This window comes from Calonectris borealis, chromosome 2 (genome assembly GCF_964195595.1).
Source record: "Calonectris borealis chromosome 2, bCalBor7.hap1.2, whole genome shotgun sequence".
Lineage (NCBI taxonomy): Eukaryota > Metazoa > Chordata > Aves > Procellariiformes > Procellariidae > Calonectris > Calonectris borealis.
The window spans coordinates 125,773,108-125,794,043 of NC_134313.1; the positions used below are offsets into that span (position 1 = coordinate 125,773,108).

Below are 20,936 nucleotides of genomic sequence, written 5' to 3' on the forward strand. Positions count from 1 at the left end.
GTTGAAGCCAGAAAAGGGCTACATTTGTTTCCTCAAAAACAAGGAAAATTAGGATACTACACCTGAATGAATGTTTGATTCACGCCTGAATCTTTCACCAGCTTCCAAAAATCTTTGCCAAACTTTAATCAGGCCTGAATTTTAATGGAAGACATGTGCTTTTGGGGGTTTTGGTAGTTAGTTTTTGGATACTTTCAGACCTTCCTGTGACAACAGTACTAACGCCTTTTGTCAAAAAGAAAGCTTATTTTCATTTTTTTTTTTTAAGGAATTACAAGGAAATAAGGGGATGAGAATTAAGAAGGCCTGTTGAATGGGGCTGGTGTCCTGGAATAAAGTGGAACAAGGAGGTCAGCCACAACTTGCTCAGAGGCCTTAAAATAGCCCTTAACGGCAGGCGGTGCCAGGCCGGGCTTTGATGAGCGGCAGCGCGCAGGCAGGGTCTGGCAGCCCGCTAGTTGCCTGCAAGGGCGGCCTGCCTGCGCCCGCTGCCGCCGCTCACCCCCCGGGAAGGGTTTTAAGGCACCGGGTCAGGCTTTTGAAGCACAAACCCTGCCACAAGCAGGGACAGCAACGAACCCTCCGACTTCGGGAATAAGGGCAGCTCCCGGGCATTAAAAACTCCCTCCTTATTTACCGCAGCCTCCCCGCCGCCGGTCCCCGCACCCGGGGTGCAGCCGGGCCAGGAAACCCTGCGGGCGGCTCCCCCCTCCGGTGCGCCCGGCCGTGCCCCGTCACCCCCACCCTGCCGGAGGAGGCGGCTGGCAGCGGGCCAGCGGCGCCGAGGGTATTAATAGGCAGCCCGGAGGCAGCTGCCGGGCGGCTGCGGATGTGCGGGGTGAAAGCTGCGGGCTCGGCTCGGCCCGGCCCCGGCGCGGCACAGGACGGCTCGGCGCGGCAGCGGCCAGGGCCACGCCGGGGAGGTGCCTCTCCTCCGCTCCGCAACCGGCTCCCACCGCGAAGGCGAGATGGAGGGTAAACGCTGCCGGGGCTAGAGCCTCCTTCTCCCTCCTCTCTCCCCGCTTCAGCGGGGCTGCGGCCCCCGACCGCCGCGCCTCAGGCTGCGGCCGCCGGGGCGGCGCGGTCTGGGCCGGGCGGAGGGGCTCGCGCTCGGGAGAGGCAGGCAGGAGGGAAGCGCCTCGCTCTCTGCCCCGCTCGGGGCTTTTAACCCCTTCCCCTGCCGGCCGCCCGCTTGGCTACCGCTCGCCATGGCTACCACCGGGCCCGAGGAGGAGAGGGACCTCGGGGCTGAGAAGGGAGGCAGGGTCGGCTCGCAGCCGAGGTGCGGGAGGGGTAGGGCTGCCTTCGCGGAGGGCTCCCGCGGTTCAGAAACTTCCCCAGTAAGGTGTGGAGATGAGCAGAAAGGCTGTCTGTTGAATGTCTATCTATAACCTCCTTTTGTTAAAGTGCAGCGGTAATGTAGCCAGAATGGTTTAATAAGGTATAGAGTTTGCAACAATTATTATAAAAGCATTGCAGCACAGTATTTTTGTTGAGATAAATGATCTTTAAAGAGTGGTGCCTTTTTATTTTTTTTTTTTTCAGGCACCAGAATGAAATAGGCATGGCAATACGGTCATTTGCTTTGGAGCAAAAGATCTCAGAAAGGGAGAAGTTAATCCTGTTTTATAAATGTATTATCAAGTTAACTTGTTTACCTGCATTAACAGGAAGGCCTTGCATCATTAGGTAATGAAAAATAAAAGTTGACCATATGTTTATGAAAGTTGGGAACATGGAAGACCTATGACTAATACAATAATGAGACTTCTGTAAAAGCTTGGAAAATGAGAAGACTAAATTCTGGTACGCTTAGGCTTTAGGTATGCCATTATTTGCAAGGTTAAGAAATGAGGAATTCCTTGATCTTCTGAGTAGAAACTGGTTGCTAAGGCAGAAAATAGCAAAAGTGTTTGCAGATGGCAGCCTCCCCTCCGACAAGATCAATATTCTTGGTAAGAGTTTCTCCACTTATCCCAAATTGGGAGTCTCTTACAAAAACAGTCAAAACAGCTTGGGATCTGGTAGGTTTCTTTTAGTTTTACTGTAAGCATGGACCCTGTCCCCTCTTCTTCCCTTTACCTTTGGTGATTTGCTGTGTTTTCCATCTGGTGAATGAACTTCACATCAGTGACGTGGTGAAGAAAGTTGGGCTGCACTGTAGCCTTTGTTGGGGCTGTTGATTGTAGCCTGATTATTTGTGGATTTAAGTGATTTAGGATGTGGGGAAAGATTTTGCTTGTTATTCAGAGCCATTGGAGAAATAAGGCTTAGGTTCTTGAGGTGGTAAGGTAAGGTCTTTGCTGCCTCCTGAAAGCTTTTTTCTAGCAAGTGTGCATCCACACTTAAAACGAGATCTTTCTGGGCTGGTATGTGCAGTCTTTCTCCTTTCAGTACTGATTTTATGTGCTCTTAGCTGGGTAGTGTTAAGGTTGTATGGGAAAACATTTGGGAGAAAAAGACTGAAGGGCACTTGCCTCTTGTAGCGTTGTGTTTGCTTTGCACAACTGGAGCAGCTGGCAAAGTGGACACAGTTGCAGTGGAGACTTGGATGTGTTTCCTAGTGCATGGAGTTACCCTTGCAGCGGCTGCTGTGGCTGAACGCAGTGGGAGTACTCTTGGGCAGTGACACTGATTTTTACCACCCTTAATGTATCTGAAAGTGAGTGCTTGTGAGGTTCATCTTGCTTGTTAATTGAGCCTAATATCTCTCAGACATTATCACCACTGTCCACAAGGATGGCCTTATCGACTGTGCGGGGATGGGTAAGAAGATTCTTTAGGCTATGCCTCCACTAACACAAAAGACAGCAAAATCCCATGTGTGAGTGGGGACCAAGTTGTAGATTCCTATTCCTAGCTGCAGAAACGGGTCTTGACTGCATATATCCTTCAGTCATTTGGCATTAGGGTAGCTTTCCAAGGTTGTTTTGGCAGGGAGAGAGCCTGGAGAATTCTGTATTTGGAGAAAAAAACAGGTGAGATGTTCCCTTGTGGGGCATAAAGGCTGAGTGTATTAAGCAGAGTCTCAAGCAAGTTGTTACTAGCTCATCAAGTACAACAAATAGAGCCAGAGCTGGAAACCACAAGAGAAAGGGAGCAGCCAGCATTTATGCAATATGCTGCTTTTTAACTTCTGAATTGCTGGCTGCTCAGTGTGTATATGTTAAGTTTGGGGCATTATGTGGTTTGCATCTGCCAGTAGATGTGGTTTGCATCTGCCATCTACATTATTTCATGTAAGATGTTGCTGTGTTGCCATCTCAAACAGGTGTAATGTGAAGCATGTTAAAACATACTGGAAGGTTGGGTGACTTTAAGGCTCCGGTAATGTGACGCTTGAGTTAATATTTTGGTCAGAGCAGAGGGGTAGGATGTCTCCTGTGTCCTAAAATCTAATCTGATAAAAAAGATACTAGGATCTTTGCTAACATCACTTCATCAAAGGAAGGGAAACATAGGTTTGCGAGAAATGAAGTTCGCATCAAATAAAGCCATTCTGTGTGAGTGCATTCATGGTGCTTCAAAATTAATAAGAATTTTCTTGGCAGTTAATGAACGTTTAGTGAAGAAGCTTAATTTGACATTTGAGAAGTTCAATAAATAATTTTTCTTTCTTGATTAAGGCATCTTTTAAGCTGTCACTTATACAACCAAGAATTGTCACTTTTTAATGCATTGGAAGATCTTGTTGCATACTGATTCAGCTATTACTGCCTATTAAACAGTTTAGATTTCATGTGCCTTGATTTCCTTGTCCTTGATTATTTTAGGCAGCCTGCTTCTATAAAGACCATTTGTATTTCCATAAGCATTTATGACATATTCAAGACACAAAAAATGGACACATTGAAATACATGTCTTTGTATTTCTCTGACTTCCCCACACACCAGGGTCAGATTTGGGATAGTCAGTCCTAATGCTCATCCCAAATGTTTACAGAAACTACCTCTTCAGGCTTTGCAAAAATCAAAAGTTAAATTTCTTATGGCCTTTTTTGCTTTGTCTCGTGTCACAAACTGTAGAGGTTGTTGGAGGTAGTTGTTCATAAAGCATTGATAACTCAAGAATGCTTAGCAGGACATGGCTAAATTGGGGCCATTTCCCCCCTTTTTTTATTCTCCCATCTGTGCACACTATTTATCTTATTTTAACATTAATGGGATTTATACATGTGCAATGGGGGAATAATAAATTTAAAAGGCAAATGGTTGTTGTTTTGTGGCATGTCAGTGAAGGTTGTTTCTTTTGATGATTATCGTCAGGGCTAGTCTAAGGGTAACAAAAGGTGATTTTGACCTGGTTCAAATGTATGTATTACTCTTTCTTGAGTATATGTGATCTTGGTTTTTTTTTTTTTTTTTATGAAAAACATGTCAAGTGTCAGCAAATAGAGGCATCTTTAAAGAAAAAGTCACTGGATCTGAGGTTTGTCAGTGCCATAAATATGATCAGGAAAGTGGTTCGTAGTGACCAAGGCCTTTAGTCAGCAAAGTAGCAATAACTCTACAAAGTAGCTGGTTAAATCTAGATAATTTGGAAGAGCTTTTGGCTCTAAAGCTTGGATATCCCTGCCCTTTGTCACGTCTCACCTTATGTAAACTGAAAAGTTTCATAAATGTGATCTTATCCATTGGCAAATGTCAGGGTTTCAACAAGGAAGGTTGTCTCATGAGCAGCTTGGTGTCCCTCCACTAGTTACACTGCAATCAGCTTGTATCTCATTGAGCTTTTTGAACTAATTTTTCTCAAGCAGACCTACTCAATTGTTCAGGGATTATTGAACCCCCTTTGGGGCCAATATATCATGTTAAAAAGCTGTAACACCTGCCTGAAGGGGAAAGAGCAAGCAACAAATGCTGTATTTGGTTGCAGTGCTGATGCTGATCTCAAATGACTGATTCAAGTTTTGGCATGGTCAAAAAAAAAACCCGACCAAAATAAGTTATCCATCTTCTGCCTTCCTTAGAGGAAAAATGGAAGACTGGGATCACGGGTGAAGTCAGACTGGAGGTGTTGGCGGACTCTGCTTGGGCCTCTTTCAGCCGCCTTGCTGGGGCAGGGATCACACGGTCTCATTGGTGAGCCCTAGCATGCGTAGCATGGTCAGATCTGTGCTTGTACCAGGCATCATGCAGGCTGTTACCCTCGAAAAGGACTGCCAGTGTCTTCTGCTGGTACTTGCCATGGTGTATTGTCACCCAGCAGCTTGGCCTCTTGCAGCTCAGGAGTGGTTTCCCAAAACCACATAGGAAAATCAAGGCAGGCATGATCTGAAGTGATGGGTCCAGAGCACTGCCGAGTCCCTCATCTGTGTGACTGGTCTCTGCTTATCTGACCAGCAATGTTATAATAGGCTGTGCAAGGCAGCTTGCTCCATTTTGAAAGTGGTTTGAACTACTTTGCTCTACATAATATGCTAATAAATTATGAATGTCTGCATAGGAACCAGTTCAGAGGAACCTAGTGGGCTGGAAAGTTACATCCCGATTTACTGTGCAGTAGCTTTCCCATGTTAGTAACTAAGGGCATATCTTAGAGCAATGTTGTAGACGTGAATTAGTGAGCAGTAATTGGAAATCCTTTGTAGGAAACAGAAAATATGGAAGTGTTTATGATGTTAAGAAAAATTGAGAGGAAAAAAGTTGTTTTGATTGTAACTTGAACGTAGAGGTAAAACTTCCTAAAATGAAATTTAGGCTTTTCACCTATTTTTACATTTTAACTTGCATTGAATCCCAGAAAAATCAGTTTTAGTAAATTGCTGCTTTCTTAGTTGATTTTTGAAAGACTGGAGTTAAAAATTGTTTTTATGTTATAACTAAAAGTATATAGTTCTTGCACGAAATTACAGGCTGTCGTGGACTCTCTTTAAATCAAGTTGCAGGACTTCCATTTGGAAAAAAGCCCCAATTGTATTTTCATTTCAATTTTTCCCAGTGGGAAGCAGTGAAATCTCAGGGATTCTTTGTATTCTATATGGGTCACACATATATTCGTCACTTCTGTCTGAACTCAACCTCCTGAAGTTGTTAACTTTGCTATCCCATGCACAGTGCCTGTGATTGACTTGGATGCTGCAAATATATTCACTTTCCCCCAGAAAAAGGAACGTTCATTAAATGTTCATTATCAATGTGCAACTTCTAATCAAAATAAAAGCCATTTTGTTTCTCAGATGCTCCCTACCCTGTTGGCAAATGTTAAAAACCAGAACATGTGAACTGAGAGAATCTCATTGGGGTCAGGGAGTTGGGATTTCCATTTCATAGTTGGCATCTGCCGTTTCTCAGTTTCTCATCAAGGTGAATTTCAATTCTCCACAGCCTTTCTTCCTAATTGGAAATGTTACAGCATGAATCATTCCTGCAGTTACTTGGTTAGGGCATGGAGAAGTCATTATTAAATATTAACATCAATTCCTGAGGTTTGGCTTGCATAAGAATTCCCGATTCTTGTTTCTTAACTTTTATCTGCTGCTTTTAATTTATTTTTTTTTTTAGCATATCCTGCCTAGTACTGTTGTGTATAGCAAGCGTTTGCGCACAGTGAACAGGCACAACGTGTCATGAGCATTTGACTAATAAGGGTGCCCTCTTGGGACTCTGAAAACATCTCTGAAAGCAGAACCTCTCTACTAGTGCAGACCTTGCATTCCCTGTCAGATATTCATCACTGGGGCTCCTCTCCAGGTTTCTCTGTCTCCTCCCAACCTTTCCTTTCAGAATGGGAAATTCAGGTATGGGGTGGAGAATAGGACCTGTTTGTTGTGGTGTTGCTGTTCAGTGCTAGCAGTGTGCTCAAAGAGTCTATTGAGGGGCCTTTGAGCCTGGAGACACAAGCACTTTTGTTTTCCTCGGGTCCTGCTCTATAAAGGTCACGTTTGCATTTTCACAGTCAGAGGATTCCTGTGCAGGGGGGGCTGTTGCAGACCTTCTGAAGGGAAGCACCCAACTTGTTCCCTGTCCACAGGCCTGGTCCATGAACCTGCAAAACAGGAACACGTAGTATGGGGGCAATTGCATGAGCCCTACCGTACCTGTGCCTACTTTTTTTTCATATGGATGGCTTTACCAAGACACCAAGTCAACTTATATACTGGATTCTAAGAAACCTGCGTCTCCTTTACTTGGCAAGAGGCCTGGGAAATCAGTTTGCTAAGAAACAATGTATTTTGCCTTAAAACTGGCTTTACTTCAGCCATAGACATACGGAAAGCGGTGATTAAAGAAAAGGTGTCTTTAAAGATCATGTATGCCAAGGGACTCAAATAGCTGCATAGTATGGGACAGGTTTGTGTTTTAATACTTTGATACACGATATGGCACCACAGTAATCCATTAAACATGGTGGTGTGGCGTCTTGACACTGAAGTTCACTTGTTTTCTTTTGCTGGACACACTGAAAAAAAATACTGAGGTCTTCTGAAAGAAGAACCGTGACTAGATCATACAGAATGAGAAATTTAAAATTTGTTTCTAATTAATGCTGGCAATTATTGCATTTATTGCAAAGCAGAAATCAACCTTTGGTCAAAGCCAGCCTTTTGCATTTACTTGAATAGTCAGTGGTGCTAGTACAGTGTGAACTGAACAGGATTTGGCTCTGGCATTAAAGCACAAGCTACTCGTTCACAACCACCCCCTTCTGTTTCTGCCTTTTCCTTGTGAGCAGTAAATCTTTCTGGGCATTTTATTCTACTCTCTGAAACGTTGTCAGAACGTGCCAAGTAAAAAGCTCCAGTTTCTTTCTGTAGTGCAAGAATTCAGCAGTGAAAGTTTCTATATGTTTATAGAAACACAGATGCAGCTCTTAAAATACTTGGTAGTGCTTACATAAAGATATAGAAACATCTGAAAAAATGTTTAATTTTTTGTACATTATTTCAGCTCCAATTAATTTATCTTTTCTGCTGGGAAAATAATATTGATCATAAAAATGAAATGCTGGTTGGAAATCCTTAGGCTTCTGTAATAGAACATTTCATTCAGGATGAAATGTGAGAATTACGGGCTTGATTCTGCTGCTGCTGAAGCCAGTGGCTAAATGCCCAATTGCCTTCAATTGGAGCAGGATCGAGTCTTCCCTTTTGCAGAAGCTTATCCTGAACAATCCATAATCCTTAATCTCTGATTTAAAGCACTTCCATTTGGTAAAGTTTTAGTTCTGTTTCAAGCCTGGAGCCATTTGGCTGAAATTGCATTTGATATACTTTCTGGAAGTCTGCTTTCTGAGTCTGCTTAGGAGTCTGTTTCTGTGTTCTTAAATAGAAAAGAATATATTTATTGCAGCAACATCTCTAGATTGTTTGCTTATCATGTCTGAAAACAAAAGAGGTATATGTGACAAGATGCTGTTTCTACAAAGCGGGCTCCATGTGGAACACGTTCCCTTAGTCCAATCAGGTGTGTTCGAGACAGATATGTAAAAGATCCAAAATTCTTGAAAAATAATGTTTTGAGCATTTGAGGTATGATTTTTTTTTTTTTTTTTTAAAGGGACAACATGAATTGTCAGCTCAAAATGTGTGTGTTTCTTAGCTTGGATGCTGAGCTCTGAGAAGGTGTTAAAGGCATGCTGTTTAACTTGGGTACTGTGACATAAAAAGTGAACTTTGAATCTTTCTGGAGGTTCACCCATCTAAAACGTAATAAATTGGTCACAGGATCTTTTAAAAATGTGATAGAAGAAAAAAAATGTTATGGAAATTCAGACTTTTATAATCTACTTAGTTTTCCTCTTCAAAGTTTTTACTGCAACCAGGAGGAAACACATTTATTTTTCAGTAAAGAAGAGTGTGGAATTCTCATAAGAACTCCAGAAGTCAGACAGTTATAAGTAGAAGATTAAGTATCACAGGATTTGAAGTAAAATCATGAGGGATGGGAATAGTGTATATATCCAACAGTGGTTTGCGAAACCCGAAGACCTTTACCTCAGAAAATAAGGGGCTTGATTGAGCTGCTGATTGTGAAATAGTTGTTCCTATTAATTTCCAGTAATAGTCTTATGGTATGTTCCAGGGCAGAATTTAGCTCAGCAAGTTCAGATTAAAATGGTAAGTGATGACCAAAAAATTATTGAGAAAGTGGTAAATAATTGCAAGTTGTATTATTTCATGAAATATAATGTGGGCTAAGTCCTGAACTCTTTGCTGGAGCCTTACACAGGTAAATTGCTGTTGAAATGAAGGTTCCTTTCCCTCCCTTCCTTCTGACCTCTCTGCTTTGCCTTTCTGTTTCATAGACTGTGTCTGAGGCCCAACACAGACATGTTGGGACTAGGGGTAGACTATCACCCATTTTCCAGAGGATGTCTTCTTCCTCGGGCTCCACAAAGTGTCCTATGGAGACTGTAAAACTGTGTGTAGAGGTGAACAGACCTGCTTCAAATAGGGACCTGTTGTTAGACCTATCAACCATCCCCCTAAAGACCTGGTAGAAAAAGTAATGTAAAGTTCTGCTTTTGCTTTTCACAGAATCCTTGGAAGAGATCTTTGTAAAGTCATGGAAGTACTAGTGTCACATCTCTGTGCAAATGTGTCAGAAATAGGGCTGACAGAGATACCAACAGAAAGCTTTTGCACAGCTCTGGTTCTAGCAGAGACCTGAGAGGTGGAGCAGAGCAAAAAAAAAAAAAAAAAGGAGTTAGTGAGTTCTCTTGCTCTACCGTCTGTTCTTCTTGTAACCAAAGGAAGTATCAACATCTGTGCTCTATGGTAGATATTAATCTCCCATATAGATTTTTTAGATCCTGTCCTCTTTTCCATAGAATCAAAACACCTTTAACATACATGGAGATGGTAGCATCTCCAGGTGATGTCGAGGCTGAGATTCTTTTTTGGGTTTATGTTAGACTCTGGTTAGTACTTAAGGCAGCTATTTATGCATCAAATAACTAACTCTCAATCCAAAAATAGTCCCTGTTCTGCCCAAAAGACCCGATGCCTTCTAATTCCTTGTTAATACCTGGTGTTTTAGGTCTTGTAAAGTTGACCTACTAGCTTGTGTTTTCAGAGAGAAACATCTAAGACTTTTTCGGAGTTGCAGTTTCTGTACAGTGCCTCTGCTGTGGTGTGCTGGGAAGCATGATGAGGATTGACGTTTTTGACGTCTCTGATTTTCCCTCGCTGCCTCTTGAAGATGTAATACTGTTTACCTGCTTGTTCTGTATCTGTCCCACAAGAACATTTATGCCTCTCCTATAACAATGTGCCGAAGGCTACTCTGTTCAGTATATTGCCCCTTTGGATTAAAAATAGAAGTAATTTCAGAAATGCAGAGGGTGGGGGTCTCATTTTTGTCATCAGCGTTATGGGAAGCCTGAGGTTCTGTCTCATGTTAGAATTTTATCTTGTTTGTCATATCTCTCATGATAAGTGAAAGTGAACTGAATAGCTTCTCTGAGTCATCAGTAAATAAAAGTTCATGGGATTGACGGTTTCTTTCAATCAACGAACCTCGAAGTCATGCACTTTTCTAGGTAGCATTGTTGTTCTTCTACATCCTCCTGCGCATGAGGAACTGTAATTATGATAAGCATGATGAATGTGTCAGACTGCAGTGTCTGGCAGTCTTCTGGAAATTCAGTTGTTTGTTTAGACCTGTGAAAAAGCTACCTTTCTTCTGTACTTTGTAACTGGAGCAAAAAGCAAAGCAGATGATAAAGAACTTTCTCCTTCATACATCTTTACCCTTCCACCATCCTCACTGTAGACAAAGATGACCCTTCAAGCCAATGCTGCCTAGCTTCATAGATCTTAGCTACTCCAAGGCAAGATCAGTCGACAGATGCTGTAATTTGGATATGGTAGTTACCGCTTCTCCTTTCAGTGCTATACTGTTTCAAATGTCTGCTCCCTTGATATCTCCAAATGTCTCACTTTCATCTTTGTTCTCATGTTGATTAAAACTGGAGTCTTGATCTTCCCGTTTGAAATCAATACATGAAATGGATCCATGGTTGCTGCTATTGGCCAGTGTCTTATAAGCATCTTGGATGTGCTTTCAGAAGTCATATAAAAGAGGAAGTAGCAATGTGTTTATGGAACACATCAGAAGAGTATGTCTCGTGGATAAAGGTGAGGGAGAGGAAAGAGATCGTCACTGGAGAAGTGAATAAATAAGATAATTGCACAACAAATTACTGTAATTAGTGACTGAGGGCACTTAATAGGATAAGGGCAGAAAGGAGAGAAGTACGGGTATGTGATACTGACAGCCATCTCAAAAGGTTTTATCTTCATGGAGTGTGGGTCAATGAAACACTTTGCAAAGGATGCAGAAGACTCAGAGCAATGGGACTGGCTCGTGGGAAGGAGCAGCATAAAGATATGGGAAAGGAAGCTGAAAATTATTTCATGAAAAAAGGGGAGCAGGAGGGATGACATGTGGAGGAAAACATTTTCAGCTAAGAAAAAATGCCTATTATCTTGCACTTTATTTCTGTTTATCCAGCTGTATCATGTTCTAGGCCAGAACTATTTTTTCCTCTTGTTTGGAAGGTGCCGTGCATGCTTTTGTATGCTACAGAAAACAGTAGATACCATACAGTAGGCTATTATTACCTACATAATAACAATCTAGGTTTGAAGTAACACATCCGGGTTTTTTGTCTGTAAAGATTCTTCCACCAAAATCCAGGATTTTTGTGAAAAGTCCATGTGAATTTTTTCCTTAAGTTGACTAAATCTTCAGCAATGAAAGAATATTTTTTTACTTTATGATTTAGTTGTCCAGGCCTTGCTCTAATGGTGAGTTATTTATCTTACAGTTGGTATTTGCAAACAGGAGATGCTTCAGAAGAAGAAGAATGCTGTTTTGGTGGATGGGGTCATCCTAAATGGTCCAATAATGGATTCAAAAGCAGGAGAGAAGTTTGTGGAAGAGGCCTGTAAGATTATAATGGAAGAAGTCATCCAGAAAGCTGATGATGTAACAGAAAAGGTAAAGCCATAGAGCGTTGTTGAGAATTTATAACAGAGATAATGAACAGTAAATCAAATTTTTTCTAAGCTATATTTTATTGCACTTTAAGTAGCCTCAAAATTGCTTCTACTCTGTGCCTGGCTCTGAAATAAAAAGACAGCCTTACAAATTAAGAAAGATCATATTATAAAACCTTTCAATAACATAATTAGCATACATATTTGCCAGAAAATAATGATTTTTTTCATCTCAGAGTACAATGGTCACTTTCTTTGAGATGACAAATGGGTGTAGTGTTTTTCTTGTTTGGGGTGGGGGGAGTTATTTGTTTGCTCCTCGGGGTACTGGTATTGGAGAAGGAGGAACAGTGGATGTGGTACCACTATGAAAGGGCAACATTATGAGATTGCTATGGGTTTTGCAGAACCCTTGCTTAAGAGGCTGTATGGGACGAGGGAACAAATGAATCATGCTTGTTTTTGAGCATGCACTGGTTGCTCCCATCCCTTGGCAGAACAGCATCTGAAAATCCTATGATTATGAATCCTTGGCTAAGGACAGAATTTGACCTGCAGGCCTCTTGCTTTTCTGCCTTCCAGCATTCCCCACTCTAATTTTCATGGTCAAGCAATGCCCAAGACACAATAAAACCAAGATCCCATAAGACCAGTTTACCAGAGATGTTTTCTGGTGGCATGCTGCCCTGCAATGGGCAGTTTTGTGAAACCAGTACTGAGTGTGGTGCTTACCTTGTACTTTTATAACCTCTTCCTCCTGGCTAACCTGTTCACTGCTGGTGTCTCCCCCACTCCCCATCACTAGGTTTGTGAATGGCGAGCCCCCGAAACGCTGAAGCAGATTCTTGACCTGGAAATGAGGGACACCGGAGAATCTCATCAGAAACTCTTGCAACTCTGCCGGAATGTTATACAATACAGCGTCAAAACCAGTAGGAATGTGATTTCTAGTGAAGTTATTTTGTATGCTAACTTAGAAAGACAGGATAATGTTTACAAAGTTCTGTCGCCTTTCACGAAACTGGGGGTGTGAATGTTTGTTTTCTGCCTGCCTATACAAGTATGCAAACATTTGGCCGTGTTTCCATTGTTTGACTGAATGCTGGTAACCATAGGTTTGACTAAAATGTCTAATCATGGCAAACTAATAGAAAATTAATTCCTGTAATGCCATTGACATCAATGGTAGATTCTGTCATTTTGAAGTCTCGTGGAAGTTACCTAGGCAGGTATGATATAACAATCTAGCAAAACAGCAGGAGAAGGACCTTTGTGTGTGATTTCCTGCTGTCTGAGTGGTGAGGAGCGGGGTCGCCATCACAGTGATGAGTCACCATCCTTAGTGATGATTACCCCACATCTACTATTGTTCTTTTTGAGCAATAGTCTTACAGGGTGTTAATTTGCTGATAGGCAGTACTTCCTATTCCAGACATTGTGAGAAGAGAGCCTGCAGTGTTTCAGAGACAGTAGACCACATCTCTGCAGGATTAGTTCTCTACGGCTAACCTTTCTGCAGCGTGTGTAGTATAATTCAATCTTAGCGAAAAGGGATGAACAACATCTGTTCAGGAAATAGCGCTGTGGATCAGTAGCTCAGGATTTCAGATGTGGCATAGCTTAGTCTGTGTTTTGGAAAGTGAGAAGGACATTTGATACAGTTAGTTGTGTATTTCCAGGGCCAGTTCCCTGCTACAGTCACTGTTGCTACAAAGTAAAACTGTAAAAGAATTTTGAGAGTGAATGCATGCCTTTGAAAACCATGGAAAAGTAGAAATACTGATCTACAGGGGGAGTGCACTAATAATAGGCAGATATAATTACTGAGTTACTGGAAGGTGTTCCGTTTATCTTACTTTTGCAAATTGCCTTTAGATTTTCATTTGTTACACTATGTCACCTCAGAAAGGATATTGTATATAAAAATATGCTGTGCAAATAGTCTTTAATCTAAGTATAAACATTTATTGAAGCCCCAGATATAATATAAATGGAGCCATACAGTGTACCTGGTTTTGCATGTAAAAGTACTATGCTGTGGATTAAAATGTAGGTGGTGATCCCACTGCTGAACTGACTTGTTTTTATAGTCAGCAATAGTATAGAATTTTCTCACAATTAGTTATATCTCAGCGTTTCAAGGCAGGTAAACAAATTCTCTTAACTTGTCATTTTAAGTCTGCAGCAAGTTTTTCCAAGCTGTTGTACTGCCTCTCCCTCTCAACACTGAGACTTGGGTGGGAGTACAGGCACAGCTGCCTGGGATCAGCAGGTTCCTGTATTCTACTGCTTAGCAAAATTTGGCTGAACATCCATCATGGCCTCTCAAGACCACTGTTAAAAGCCACTGCATATACTCAATTGTCAATCCCTTTTCTTTTTTTGATTTGTAAAACTTGAGAACAACCCACATTCACTCTGTGCACTACTTATATCTCCCAAACCTTGTTTTGGGACCTGAAAGTGCTTATTAAATTTATTTTCAAAGGATTGTCTAACCTAAGAAAAGGACAGTAAGTCCAGAAAATACAGAGAGAATGATGGAGTGAATTGTGGTTTGCAGTGATCAGCGTTCAACTGAGAGGGCCTGTGATATATTCTCTTTTCATGTATATCCTGTCACTGCTTGCTTTTCATCTGTATTTTCAGGTCATCCAAGATTTTTCAATCAGCTGTATGCTGGAATGGATTATTACTCGTTAGTGGCTCGTTTCATTACAGAAGCACTGAACCCAAGTGTGTAAGTGTAGTTCTTCGTCCTCTTGATGATGAATTAGCATGCTTTTTGGAATAACAGCTTTTTTTTGCTTCACCCCCCTTCTGATTTGTGTTTTCAGTGTTACAGAGGAGGTAGGAATTGTGCAGGAATTTGAGAGAGAAAACAGTCTGGATTGGGTGAATAGCTCACCAGAAGGTTGGCTAATCTGCTAAGGCTTTTTTTTCTAGTTTGTGAGGTGGGGCTTAAGAGGAGAGACTTTTGTTTTTCAACGCTTTTAAACCTAGACTTTTATCTTAGTGCATAAAAATGGATTAATCAGACTTGCTCAGTTGTTCATTTCCTTTGAAGCAGTCTGCACAGAGTTGAATGCAAATGGTTACCTGTCTACTGTTTACTTGCAAATGTAAAGCCTAAAAAAAAGTAATTGTTGCTTGCAATAGATCATTATAGCTGAAATTTAAGTGTGTGACCTACGTTAAAAGCAAACTCTGATGTGTTCCTTTGAGACTTGAAGTGTCAATGTGATGCTGTCAGGAACTAAGCAGTTGCTACTGGGTCAGATCCATAGTGTTTTTAGTTTGGAGTTCTAGTGCCTGGTGGTGGTCAGCTTCTGATAGATTAGAGAAAGGTGCAAGAAACCTTTATGTAGTTTTAGCAATCTTCTGTGGCATGAGTTCTGTAGTCTTAATACCAATCATGATGCTTTTATTTTTGTTCAGATATACATATGAAGTATCCCCTGTGTTTCTGTTAGTGGAAGAAGCAGTCATCAAGAAAATGATTGAGTTCATAGGCTGGGAAGAAGGCGATGGTATATTTAATCCAGGTAGGAACAGTTCAGGTTTCAAGCCGAGTCATTATAAACCAACTAACACCACGAACACTGGATTCGTGTAGAATATTTGAAAATGCATGCAAAAATCCAGTGATGCCCCCACACAACTATTTAATCCAGGCTTGTCTTATGTGTTTCTAGTAATAATTCTGTGAATATGATCAGCGAATTAATGAAAACAATTCTACATTAAATATAATTATGTGCAAATTAATTGTTTGTAACTCATGCCCTTCCTGACCTTATTAACAATACCAACAGCCTCATTGGACTGAGTCAAATTGGTTGACAGACGTCAACCAACAGCTGATTTACGTGCTGGACACCAACCAGTGGTGCTTGAGGGCACTGATCCGTGTAACCTGCCTAACAACTGTGGGAGCCAGAGTTTATTTTAGTGGGAGTGTCATGAGCTTCACTCCTTTGAGTTTTGATAAGGTTTTTTTTTTTTTAAATGTTATGATAAGGCCAACCAAACAAATATTTCTTAAGCTTCTTGGTAAGCCAAATGTTTCGAAATGTTCTGTAAAGCAGTGTTCCAGCCCACTGTATTGAAATAATGAAGCATAATGATATTATTCCACAGATTATTCGGATAACAAATTATTAGGCTAGATGTGAAGTTTTTCTATCTAATTTGGGCGTGAGAAGAAAAATTAAATGAATAAGTGGATTTAACCCCCCTCTCGAAATCCAAACCAAAGCCAGTAATTCTAGCCTACATGTAGGTAGCAGAAAAGTAAATAAACTAAAATCCCCTAAAAATTTTTTGAAAAAATATATTAATGGTATGGATTTTTTTTCATGTCAGATTTGATGTGTATTTTCAGTAGAAGCCTTGCTTTTATGGCAGAATTGCTTAATAAAAACTTACTGAGATACTGTCAAAAGATAAATGAATTGTACTTTTATGTGCTAGGTTTATGTAAGGGTTTTTCTTATTATTTTGGTTTTGTTCTTTCGAGTGAATAAAACCCGTCCAGATCTTACCTTGCAGATCTCCCAGTTCCCACTCGTGGTTTTTTTTTTTTTTCCTAATGGCTTTTCTCTCCCCATAATACTCTGAGGCCTGGTTGCCCAACAGATCTCCTAGGCTCTGTACGGTGCAGCCACAGCTGAGCTCGGTGCAGGCAGCTGAGCTGGCATTGCTTCAGAGTAAATGGGAAGGAGCTGTTGCAGGGTATTCTCTGTCGGGAGGACTGTTTGGGCACAGTTCTTATTTGGAAGGAAATATGCCCAAAGAGCATTCAAACACGCTCTGTTTCCATGCATGCTGCAGAGGCCAAAGTTCATTTTACGTCTGTAGGCTTTTGGGGAGGAAATAAGCTATGATGGATGCATCTATAGGCTAACTGTATGGTTTATTTTTTTCCCTAATAGGTCAAGCACTCAGACACAGGACAGGTGCTAGGACTGTGGCTAATATGATATTTGTATATCTCTTTCTGTATGCAGGTGGCTCTGTTTCTAATATGTATGCTATGAACTTAGCAAGATACAAATTTTGTCCTGAGATAAAGGAAAAGGGGCTTTCAGGTTTGCCAAGACTAGTCCTGTTCACTTCGGAAGAGGTAAAAACAAAACAAAAAAAGCTTTTCGAACTCTATTTTTCAATGGCTGCAAAATTATATCATTTGCATATCTGATGGGGCACTGGTACAATAAATTTGTCGTCAGTGTATGATGTGGAATATTGGAGCTAAGTGGAGAAGTCTGATGGTAAATTTCCCTGCAGAAGCTTTCTTGCTTTCAGAAAACAAACACAGATGTTCCTGCTCTTGGAAATTGCTGATATAAGAATAGGTTGTGAAGCAGAATGCACGTGGTGTGTTGTGGAGGTCTGCAGCATTTGATTTCCCACAGCATAAAGTCTAGCAGGAATGATAGATAGGTTTTGGATGTCAAAGGTTTTCTTTCTGCAGGTTTAATTTGTACTAAGCTGAGCACCTGTGGACCTATGAGATGGCTCTCTGCAGCTCCCACTGCCCTATGTCTGAATACAGATTCGTTGTGGTACAGACCCAAACCCACCATAAAGCATTTTGGAAAAAACAGCTGGATCTTTAGACAGTTCTTCTTTATTGAAAATATGTGTCTAGTTTTAAAGTTTTTCAATAATATCTGTCCAAACTGCCTGTGGGAAATTGAGTTATATTCATACATTTATTCTGAAGCTAATTTTTTGAGGCTTTTTTCTCTCACCTGTCCCTCTGGTTTTAAGAGTTTATCATTTGATTAGTACAGAGTTGTTATTAATTCTGACTCCACTATATAAAGGCCCCAATGGAAGTGAGAACCTTGTTGTACTAGGAAGTATATAGTTACTAGAATGATTTTAGCTCTTAAGTTTATGCTCCAAACAGTTTGCAATGTAAATAGACAAGAGGCTTATTTTGAAGAGGCCTGAGGGATGAAGGCATTGCATAAGTTGTCCAAGACAGCACACATATTTTGGAACTGAATCCAATGTCCTAAATAAAGTGATTTTTTTTTTTTCCCAGGCAAAATATATTTAGGTTTTTTCTTTCTGAAATGTGTGTATATGAAATGACATGCCAGTTCATAGTTAATCCATCACATTACATCTTAAAAATAGCTAAGGAGTCAAAAATGAGGTTGAAACACATTCCGTTAATGCTTTTGAAGTGAAGCATGTAGAATTTTTATCATGAGGTAACATTTAATTTCATTGCAAGATTTAACTAAAATTTATACTCCCATACTCTAAAATAAACAAGCATTTAATTTCGTGACAAAAGAAATTTTTTATTTGACCCCCAGAGTAAATTTATTTTGATGTCTTTGCTTCACCAGAAAGACCAAAACCATAAAATATAGAACTGACCAGGAAAAATAAATCGGTAAATTATTTGTAAGGCAATGCTCTTGATCTCTAATACTTTGCTTGATTCACAAAACCATGTTGTCTTTAGTACTCAATAATCACTTGCTGTAAAACTTCCACTTTTAGTAGTTAGATATTGTGGCTATTGTCTAAGATCTCTAGTGTTTGCTCATGGTTGTGAGGGAGGAGATGTGCATATTCATATATGCTTATTTTAGATCCACCTGTACTGAGTCCAAGTTACATTACTTTTTGGAAGTTTGTTTAGTTCAGATATGTACTACTGAGAATATATGTAATAAATGGCCCACACTGAAGATAAGTACATAAGTGCTTGTGTCACACAATCTTAATTTTTTATTATTTGTTTTTATTTTGAGCCTTCTTTTATTTAGGTTTTTGCACTTTTTTTTTTTTTTTTTTTTTTAACTGAAGAGGTACCTGGAGAAGCAAATGACTAAAAAAATGATCCTGGAGAAGTTAACAACCTGTGTTTATCTTTGACGTGAATCAGGCAAACAGTGTTGGCATGGAGAAGCCATGAGGCTATAATGAACTGAGAGTATTAATAAGGAGTCAAAACACACGGCTGCTCAAGGCACTTGTGTCATTTTAGGCCTTGGCTTCAATACTGTGTTCAAATGAAATGATTTTTGCCTTGAGTTGCCAAGTCCCAAAGTTTCAGTCTGGCACTTGGCAGACTGAAAGAGTTGCCTTGCTGTAGAGCAGGGGAATGCATGGACTTGTCAGTGACTTAATTGTGTGATCTGGGGCTATGTAGTTTTTGTATGTTCTTGGATAACATGAAGGTGTATGTTTAATGCACGGCCCACCCAAGGTCCTCACATGCTCTGTTTGGCCTTCAGGAATAAAAAGGCTCCTTGTTCCTGCAAATAAAGTGCTTAGCTACTTAAAATTATGGTGATACACAATGAACACTGTTTATGCTACTACTCCGTAGTTCTCTTGCTGGACCATTACAGAGTGATTCCTCTTGAGACAGCAGCAGTAGTAGAGAAATTGTTATATCTCACTTTCTTCAGGCATGATTTGTGGCTCTGTGGGAGCTGAATACAGCTGTAGTTATAGATGTCAGCCCACCTTTTTATCACTTTTTGCTATTTGAGTCCCATCTGAACTTTATTCTGACCCAAGAATGTATTGCGTTGATCTGAAAGGTAGAAATCTGCTAAATTTGAGGTAACTGAGGGTAGAAGAAGATGTGTAAACAGTTGAAATGTGCATGCTGATATGAGCAGTTTTTTAGATGCAATGAAACTGAATTCCTCCCCAGTGCAACTTGATCATGAAAGTAATAAAGTGAGAGAACACAACATTAACTCACCATGTCGTCCCCTGTTGAAATTACAACAGACAAAAATGAGTAATAAAACAATCTCATAATAATGTAATTGCTTTATGCAATCATGTTTCTAGGACACTTTTCAAAATCAAGAAAATACAAATTTATCTTCTGTTTTAATAAGCACAGGGGGAAAGTACCTTGTCTTTGCAAACATTTCTAGGAAACGCAAACTGTGTCTAGCTATAGTTAAAATAGTAGAGCAGCATACCTTAAATGCACTATTCCAATTTGATCTTATGCTCAAAGGCATTAATTTCTTACTACAAATGGCTACAGATTTAATAACGTGTCCAAACAAACAAAACTGCAAAAGACATGGCAAGAGTAATCTGAACTCGCAGTATTTAAAATTATTACTTAAAATTATGTATATAGTCTAGATAAAAATAACACTTTTTATCTGGATATTTCTTTCTCTTTTTTTGGAAAGGGAACTATGAACAAGTGAATTAGTCGACACTGTTGTGACTAGAACTGCTGAATGTTCTCTGGTGTATTTTTTCTTAAATTGATGCAGTGTAATTTAGCATAATGACTTCTAGTAATGATAGTGGGGAAAAAAAGAAATTCTTATATGTTTTCAATCAATGTAACTGAAACACTACTTTTTTTCCATCAAAGAAAGCATATTCCAAGTCTATGTAGTAGTATAAGTCTTGTTCCTTTTCTGTCCCACTGAAGACCTGACAAAACTGTCGAAGAGGTGGTACTTGTGGAGGCGAGAAATAATGTATCTTGCAGCCTGTTTTGTTTTGGTATTCCCTTTGTTCTTCTCTGTCCCTCTGCTTTTTGGTATAATCTCTCAGGTGCCCAAGCCTCTTTTATCTTTCTCCCAGTCCCCCATACCATTTTTTATAATAAAATACATGATTTAGTGATTGCCTGTTTACTAGTATACTGAATTTGCAGATCTACTGTTTTCTCAGTTTGGAGCAATCTGATTATTCCTGGTGATTCATACCTTTCACTTGAACCTAATGGATAGAAATCAGTGATGGAGGCAACTTGTATTTTAAGTGATTCACTAATCAGTTGAAAACATCTCTGAACTTCTACTGAACAACACACAGCCATTCTACAATCATTATTACCATTATTGATGTAATTTGATGTAATGTAAGACTAATTATCCACCTATGTATGTTATTATTCTTATAACAGTCGAAATGAATAAGCCCTAAAGGCTTTGTGGACGTGTCATGTTACAAAATTAAGCTTTCTTAAAA

General features: G+C 40.2%; 1 protein-coding gene across 2 annotated transcripts in view; it reads left to right on the forward strand.

Annotated features, from left to right (window-relative positions):
* The first annotated feature begins 668 nt into the window (after positions 1 to 668).
* Positions 669 to 20,936, forward strand: part of GADL1 (glutamate decarboxylase like 1) — an 87,318-nt gene continuing 67,050 nt past the window's right edge. The window contains exons 1-7 of one of the 2 annotated variants that reach the window (XM_075143376.1): positions 818 to 975; positions 1,546 to 1,689; positions 11,774 to 11,946; positions 12,751 to 12,877; positions 14,595 to 14,685; positions 15,384 to 15,490; positions 16,955 to 17,070. In XM_075143376.1, coding sequence (XP_074999477.1) covers positions 11,794 to 11,946; positions 12,751 to 12,877; positions 14,595 to 14,685; positions 15,384 to 15,490; positions 16,955 to 17,070 — 594 coding nt within the window. In that variant the 5' untranslated portion in view covers positions 818 to 975; positions 1,546 to 1,689; positions 11,774 to 11,793. Of the gene's footprint in view, positions 976 to 1,545; positions 1,690 to 11,773; positions 11,947 to 12,750; positions 12,878 to 14,594; positions 14,686 to 15,383; positions 15,491 to 16,954; positions 17,071 to 20,936 lie in introns of both variants that reach the window. The other variant, XM_075143375.1, reaches the window with a different exon arrangement.